This window comes from Myotis brandtii, unplaced genomic scaffold, assembly GCF_000412655.1.
Source record: "Myotis brandtii unplaced genomic scaffold, ASM41265v1 scaffold3003, whole genome shotgun sequence".
In the NCBI taxonomy this organism is placed as follows: domain Eukaryota; kingdom Metazoa; phylum Chordata; class Mammalia; order Chiroptera; family Vespertilionidae; genus Myotis; species Myotis brandtii.
Genome location: NW_005361473.1, coordinates 133,032 through 141,529, shown reverse-complemented (window position 1 = coordinate 141,529; position 8,498 = coordinate 133,032). Strand labels below are relative to the sequence as shown.

Genomic DNA, 8,498 nt, shown 5'->3' with positions numbered 1-8,498 from the left:
CAGTGATGAGAGAGAATCATTGATCAGCTGCCTCTTATAGGCCGCTACTGGGGATTGAGCCTCCCTGCCCCCATCACCAGGACATGTGACCTTGACCAAAATGTTACCTGGGACACTTTAGTCCCCAGGCTGAGGCTTTATCCAATGATCCAAAACAGCTAGGATTCAAGTGATAATTTCAATAAAAGGTACATGTAATTTCTGTTGCACATCTATCTTTCCTCTTTGGAAAAAGTATATGACATATGACAAACAGGGACAATAGTGAACTTTTAAAGGTGTTTGAATATACTGGACATTACCTTTAGGCTAATTGTCATTTTTCCTCTGAATATGTCACTTCATTCTTATCCTTAAATGGAGATATTCTCCCTGTGCTTCATACTGTAGGAAACAATAATATTAATAATGATATTAATAATAGTAATTTACGTGCAAGGGTCTTGCTTCAGTAGTGACTAGTGAGGAACAGGTAACCATACCACATGGTATAACATTAATTAGGCACGTATTATCACAGGGAACTGCTCTGCTTATTTCAATCAAATCTTTAAAAGGATCCCAAAGAATCAAACTGTTTCCAAGAAACACAACAGCATCCAGAAAGGGCAAATATTATTCGTAAAAAGAAAATGGATGTTGAACAACACATGGGTTTTAAATAAAGAGAGGATCAGTAGTAGGGTCCTGATCTATCCTTTGCCCTCAGGCTTTAATATGGTACTGTTTTTCTGATTATGTTGAAAATGTTACCTTAAAAGATAATTGATCTAGATTTCTGAGGGGTTTTTTGGGTGCCACCTTAAGTTGTATACCCAATGCCTCACTCACCTCACCCATATTTGGGAAAATGTCAAAACAGGGCTGTGATGAATACATAGAAAAAACACACCTCTCAGAAGCTCCTGCCTATCAATTGCTACCTATAATTTAGGAGAAATGAAAGTACTTGTATGAAGATGTGAACACGTGAAATATTCGTGGCCCCTTGATTTCCAAACAGCCTCAAACTGAAATCAATCCAAAAGTCCATCAAAAGATGAATGGTGAGCTGAACTGTGGTGTGCCCTTACACGGGAACAGTTCTCTACCACAAGCAAGAATGCAACCTTGCGGGCCATCCCTGGACAATGCAGGCTGTGCAGGGGCGCGTGCTGACCCGCCTGGGGAAAGAATAAGAATGAGTCAGCACCAGGCAATGGTCTCCTAGCAACGGGGCCACTGGGACAACAAACCCCTGAGGCCCCTGGGCGCCCTGGTCCAAGGGCGCCATGGCGTGCCAGCAGTGGCCCTTACCAGAGCCCCACAAGGGGTGGCTGTTAAAGTCGGACCTGAGAAAGAAGGCGCTCATAGAGTCGGGGCTGATCAAGCGGTGGAAGTCAGGGCCGAAGCTGGACAAGAAGCCTGAGCACAGCAAGAAGTGGCTGCTAGGGCCGGGGCTGCTGGAACCCTTGCCCCTGGGCATAAAATGTAAGCCCTGGTTCAAGGACAGGGACAGGTTGCCTTCCCGCTATCTCTCCAGGCAGAACAACAAGCTTGGGAAGTGCCCCACCTCCATGGACAGCCGGCGGTGGGTATTTGTGAAGGAGGGACTGGACGACTTCAGAACGGGCTGTCCATCTCCTGAAGATGTGATCACTCGTGGCCCTCGGGAGGGCTTCCTTCCCAAGGTTGCTCATAGCATTCCCTGCCCTCCGCTCAAAAAGATTCACAGGCAGCCGCCCAAGGGAGCGGCCCTGTGTTCCAAGCTCTCACCAGCCCAGCGAGCACGGAAGGCCTTTGTAGAGAACATTGAAGCCAGCCTGACCCAGCATCCCTTGGCGAACTGCCCGAATCTGGAGGAAGCTCTCCCTCCAGACCTCCTGCTCAAGGTCCTGGAAGTGGTAGATCCTGACAGGGAGCTGGAGGACACGTGGGCGTATTGTGAGGGCACCAAGGAAAGAAAGAAGACCCCCACACACCTGTGTGAAGAACATCCTGAGGAGGTCAACCTGGAACCTCCCCAGGCAGTGAACCTGGAACCTCCTGAGGCACTGAACCTGGAACCTCCCCAGGCAGTCAACCTGGAATCTGAACCTCCTGAGGCAGTCCACCCCGAATCTCCCTGGAAGCTCAACCCGGAACCTCCCCAGGTCGTCAACCTTGAATCTCCTTGGAAGCTCAAACTGGAACCTCCTGAGGAGGTCAACCTGGAACCTGAAGACCAAGCCCACCTGGAAACAGCCAAGGAGAGTCTCCAGTCATATTTGTTCAGTTTGTTTCCTGAGGAAGAGACAAATGCAGCATGCACAACGGATATCCCCAAAGTTCCTGGGCTCCAAAAAGCAAGAAGAAGAGTTCATGAATTCTTCAGATGGATCCATGATGAATTTGGAGACATAGGCTTTGATGAAGAGTATATCTTGAAAAAGTTTGAAATTGACTTTGAGGTCCCACTCACCAATAATGCAGTCAAAATAAAGAAAATAAGCCAGCTTCCTTTGAATATAAAGCCCTGCAAACAGCTAGATGACATACAGCAGAGAAAATTCTCCCTGCAGGAAGGTAACTGGGAAAGGAAACTCCGCAAACAACAAGACCCTTATAAACCCAAACGGGAGAAGATAAGGTATGGAGCATGGTACCTGGACCCCAAATGCTGGAAAAAGCTGGTCAATGAGCAGCCTTTGCCCGACCCTAAAGTCGTCCCTGACAAGGAGCATCAGACCTATGGAAGGCATCTAGAACCAGACATTATTGATGAACTTTATGGACCAATTGCCTTCAAAGATTTCATTGTAAGCAAGGGCTACAGGATGCCAGGTGTGATTGAAAAGATGTTTATGAGGAAGGGATGGAAATATGAGTCTGTGAACACTCCTATACACCGAGTAATGAAACTCCTCTCCAAACCCAAAGAGAAGGATTCAGGGGACGAAGAGGATTAGACAATTTTCTATTTACTACTCACTTGGCTAGTGTGTCTCTCTCATTTTAACATGAGTCAGAATTCACCATGAGTGCCTCACTGTGTATGGACAATTTGATTCCACAATATCTGTAAATTTGACACCTATTGCTAATAAAACTTTCTGAATGAGCTTCTGCTTGGGTTCATCAATGCGTTATGTATTTTACCAACTATGAAGTCAATATTTACATATTCTCCTCTTGGTTTTTATTGCATTAGGAGTATTATATTTTTATTTCAATTATTCATTAAACGTAACTATAAATGAAAGAATTACTTAAAAAGGATCTTGTTGCCCAGCCAATGTGGCTCAGTGGTTGAGCATTGACCTGTGAACCAGGAGGTCATGGTTCCATTCCAGGTCAGGGCATATGCCTGGGGTGCAGGCTCAATACTGAGTGGTGGTGCATGCAGGATGCAGCTGATTAATGATTCTCTCTCAACATTGATGTTTCTCTCTCTTCTTCTCCCTCTCTGAAAATCAGTAAAAATCCTATATAATAAAATTCCAGAGACCAAAATGTCAGAACAACCAGAACAACCAGAGACCGGAACTACTGCTGCCCCTTGCCCTGGCCAGCCCCACCCCCAGAGGGGATCCCACCCTGGTCGGGGGTGTGACTAGCCTGAAAACCACCCATGGCCCCTCACCCCAGCCAGCCTCGCCCCCTGGTGGAGACCCCCCACCACAATCGGGGCCCCCATCAGGGCAGGTTGGCCAGCCCACCTGTGTACTGGGCCTCTATCCTATATAATAAAAGGGTAATATGCAAATTGACCCTAATGGTGGAACAACCAGAATGACTACTCAGCCATTCACTATGAGGCGCACTGACCACCTCTCAGTTTTTTTCCCTGGCCTGCAGCCTCCAATATCCCAATGGCAAAAAGGGAACTGGGGGTGGGTGGCGGGTATGCAGGTGGCGCCAGGGCAAGACCCCCACCCCACCAGTCACCCCACACACAGAGGCCAACCACGTCGGGGGCAGGACCGGCGAGCAGACAGAATGGCTGAGCTCTTAGTTCTTTCCCCTGGCCGGCAGGCTCTGATCACCCGATGGCAAATGGGGAACTGGGGGTGGGTGGCAGCGTGGAATGGGGCTGGCTCAGCGCAGTTGAGGAAGATGGCCCTGATCACAGGCCAGGCCTCGGGACTGTACCTGTGCATGAATTTCTTGCACCAGGCCTCTAGTATACTTTTATGCCAGTATGCCAGCTACTGCATGGGATGAATCTCAAAATAATTGTGCAGAATGAAAGAACTGTATTGCTCCAATATTTATAATGCGTAACTTTATGTATTTTGTGAATTGTCTATGGCTCTCTTTGCACTACAACATGAGAATTTAAAAATTGTCACAGAGATCATATGACCTGCAAGCCTAAAATATTTCCTATCTGAATTTTTACAGTAAAATTTACTGTCCCCCTAATCTAGAAGAAAAATATATTCAGACATATATTAAATCAATGATGCCACTCTTTAGCTGAACAGAAGATAATACATGCTCATCTATGAAATAGAATAAAGTGAAATATTTTTTTAAAAAATAAGTATTTAATTAGACCTTTTTGAACCCTTTTCAAATATTCCTATTAATTTCAATATTCTTAGGGTCAAAAATTCCTGAGGCAAATCATCATATCTTATAGTCCCTGCTTCTTGTCATGTCTCGTCACATGATGTCATGCAGAGATTCCCCATGACTCCAAAAATGTGGGTGTTAAATGTGAGGTAGGGCAGCCTGAACATGATAAAGACAGACTAACTTTTTTCCCACTGAAATGGCTAATTAATTCAATGGGATGTTCACAAAGGTAGGTTAGCCAAGAAACATGCTTTGGATGTCATATACTTATTCCACCCCCACACTCAACCCCCATGGGACCAAATGAATTTTATTTAGGGTATAGTTCTCAGGAGTGGACGCTAAACCTCCATGGAGGCTTTCCCAGAATATTTTTTGCTTTCCCAGACTACGCAGGTTACAAGACTGAATGTTTTTCTTGGTGCCTGGGGCTGCTGCTTGCTCTCTACAACCCAGGACAGCAGTAGGGCACTGCTCCTTGCAGGCCTCTGAGCCAATCAAGTGTCAGGACAAAGGTTTCTACAAAGGACACCCATTCCCCTCAGCTGCCACAGGGTGGGGGCCCAGTGCCTGTGCTCAGGGCCAGTCCCTGGAAGCAGCATGGGGAGGCTCAGGGAAGGGCAGAGGTTCCAGGAGAACACATGAGGTCTGGATTTCAGGAAGTGAGCTGGAAAGTTTCTCCCACAGACTCAACTTAATAAAAGCAGCCACCTGGGGCCAATACTCAGTGTGAAAAGCAGCTTTCAAGCTGGGAGATCTCTCAGTCAAAAGCACAGCTAGCATTTCTGTTTGCTTTTTGGGGGGATGGGCTGAAATAGGCCTCTGTTCATTAAACTTCCTGAAATGTACACCTAGACTACACGCTGTCTAACCATCAGGCTTTAAGGGTCTATGTGGAAAGGTTAGGATGTTTTCCAATGGAGTCCTCCTAGGGGCAGAGCAGGCAGCTCACAGGGTTTCTTGGGAAAGGATGACACTGGAGAAAAAGTACTGACAGACACAAGGGGTTACAGACACCAGGAACGGGAAGCCATGTGACAGAGCCTCTGGGTAAATTATGATTCTTTCTGTGCAGATATAAAATGGGCGCTATTGAAAGTCATAGGACAGCTTCCTGGGGCTGCAGGTGCTGCGATGCTCCTTCTTAAGCTCCCAGGTTAGCATGTCTCCACTGCTGTAATCCTTCCTCATCTGCTCCAGCTTGTTGTCATCCTTGAGGAAGAAGGTCATGTACATGAAGGACATGTCCCCGTGTCAGTTTCCCTAAAACTGCCTGTGCTCCTCGATGGTGTCTCTCCCTCCAGAAAACACATGCTTGTTGACCTCGGATTGATCTGCTTGGCTGTGTCTGTGGGAAAGATGGGGGCGTTGGGGTCGCTGGCACTCCTTTGGGTCTGAGTCCCCTGCAGGGAGGGGAAGAAGGTCGAGTGTAGCAGGGTGGTTTATGATAGCAGATCCTGGGTGTGACATCTCTTGTAAGGATCCTGAAGTAAGGATCCTGGTTGAAGGCACAAGAGATGAGGTTCTGGACGTCCATCTTGCCCCCAAAGATCTGTGGGAATGAGTTGCTGAAGGAGGGAGCAGCCTGGATGGCAGGAAAGCTGATCTTCCCCTTGCAGTCACTGTCTGAAAAGCCAAAAATGCCTTTCACTAGGTTGAAGGTCACATATTTCTGATCTTCACCATGTTCTTGTAGAAGTCTGGGCTGAGCCCCATGTAGTCGAGGTCAGAGAAGATGGGCTTGTTGATGTGAAAGCTGCAGGTGATGATGTCCTTGGCGTTTTCCATGACTTAGCCATTGGTCAGGTCCAGGGTCACGTCTTCTGCAGGTACTTCTAGTCATCGGTCATCTGGATGAGCAAGAGCACCTTGAACATGTCCTGCAGCCATTTTGTGAAAATGAACGGGATGTGGTGGCCTACATGCATGGCTTCGGAAGAGGGGCCCCTGCCCACATACAGGCGAAACAGCTTCTTGTTTTCATAGGCATCAAGGACTTGGTTCAGGTCTCTGTGTGAGATGAAGGTGCATCTCTGGCCCCTGGCTCTCTCTCTTCTGTTTATCAGCTCTTGGTCAATGTTACTTCTTCCAAACAGAACAAGGAGCTTGTCATAGTCATTGCCTTTTGCACTGTTCCTCTGTACAGTTCAGGGGTCCACAAAATCCACTTCAGCTTCCATGGCACCTGGGCCACTAACCCAGGTGCAAGGTTCTCTGGAAGGCAGTGGCCTTGTAGTTCTCCCCCGTGGCCACGTTGTAGCTCATTTTTAGCAATAACAGCCTCTTCACTGCAGAATCAATTTCATCCTGGGCTGCGTGGGACACTGAAGAGGTGGCCAGTGGAGTAGCTGTGATCTCTGTGCAGCAGGGCTCTTCTTTGCTAATCTTCCCCTTCCGGCTCAGTAGTTAAGCATCTACCCATGAAATTCCGGTCATGGTTTAATTTCAAGTCAAGGCACATGCCTGGATTGTGTCTCTATCCTTCTTCCTGTCTCTGAAATCAAGAAAAAATATTTTAAAAGAGTATTAAAACACAACCTTTGGAGCCAGGTAGAAATAAGTTCATATTCCAGTTTAACCATGTTCTTATCCTGTGGTTACAGGTAGATGCTTCACAGAATATTTTGGCGAGGATGTGAAGAAATGGCAACCCAAGTACACTGCTGGTGGGAATGCATTCTTGTGCAGCCATTATGGAGTTTCCTAAAAAAATTAAATATGGAACTGCCATTTGTCTCAAGTGCCCATCAGCAGATGAGTGGATAAAAACGTTGTGGTACATTTACACAATAAAATGCTATGTGGCAGTAATAAAGAAAGAACTCTTACCATTTGCAACAGATTGGATAGATCTAGACAGTATAATGCTAAGCAAAATAAGCCAGTCAGAGAAAAGGTATCTCATGTTCTTACTCATATGTGGAATCTAATGAAAAAATAAACTGATGAATAAAATAAAAGCAGAGACAAAGCAGCATGGAACAGAGTGAGGGATTTCAGAGGAAAAGCAGGAGTTGGGGGGTGGATGGGAATGATTAACCAGGGAACTTCTATGCATATATACTAGTAAATAACCCAATGTACATAGATAATATAGTGGTGAAGGCCTTGAAGAGGTGGATATGGAATGGAGGGTTCAATGGGAAAAAAACACAAACGTACAAAAGAAACATCTGTAATACTTTGGAAAGAAATTCATTTTGGAAAGAAAATAAAATGTGAAACTTGTTAATTGGATATTTTAAAATATCAGTAATGCATTTGCATATGCAACATTTTTTGTTCTTTGCGTGTATGCTATGTTTTTCTCATAAGCTATAACAACATAAATACCCCAAGGACAATTTAGAGAGCCTTTATTATTATTATTATTTAATATATTTTTTATTGATTTTAGAGAGGAAGGGAGAGGGAGAGATAGATAGAAACATCAATGATGAGAGAGAATCATTGATCAGCTGCCTCTTGCATGCCTCCTAGCGGGGATTGAGCCTGCAACCCACCATGTGATCTTGACCAGAATTGAATGCAGGATCCTTCCTTCTGCAGGCCGATTCTCTATCCAGTGAGCAAAACTGGCTAAGGCTAGAGGGCCTTTAAATCCTTGATTGAAAATTTTTTATAAGCATCTTCAGTTTATCCTAATATATAAAAACCCAGGGTCCATAACATCCAAAACAACCGAAGACTCAACCGACCAGAAGTCAGTCCTGCAGTCAGTGCTGGGTTGCCCTGGTGACCCAGCACTGACTGCTGCTGCTGTGGGCACCACAACTCAGCACTGACTGCCCAGGGGGCTATGGATCAGGCCCATAGAGAGGCCTGGAGAGAGAAACAGGCATCGAAACCGACCAATCAGAGCCTACTCTGGGTGAACTGCAAAGGCAGAACCTAAGGTGGGGGCTGAGCAGGGGTTTTAAGGGCAACAGCTGTTTGGTGTAAGGTGTAAGAAAGCAGTT

General features: G+C 46.0%; 1 protein-coding gene and 1 pseudogene across 1 annotated transcript; one reads left to right on the top strand and one right to left on the bottom strand.

Moving 5' to 3' along the window:
* The first annotated feature begins 1,271 nt into the window (after positions 1-1,271).
* On the top strand, positions 1,272-2,927 carry LOC102258828 (putative protein FAM47D). The gene has a single exon (XM_005869658.1). The coding sequence runs from the start codon at positions 1,272-1,274 to the stop codon at positions 2,925-2,927; it is 1,656 nt and encodes a 551-aa protein (XP_005869720.1).
* A 2,701-nt stretch (positions 2,928-5,628) lies between these two features.
* LOC102258539 lies at positions 5,629-7,121 on the bottom strand (annotated as a pseudogene).
* Positions 7,122-8,498: the final 1,377 nt, after the last annotated feature.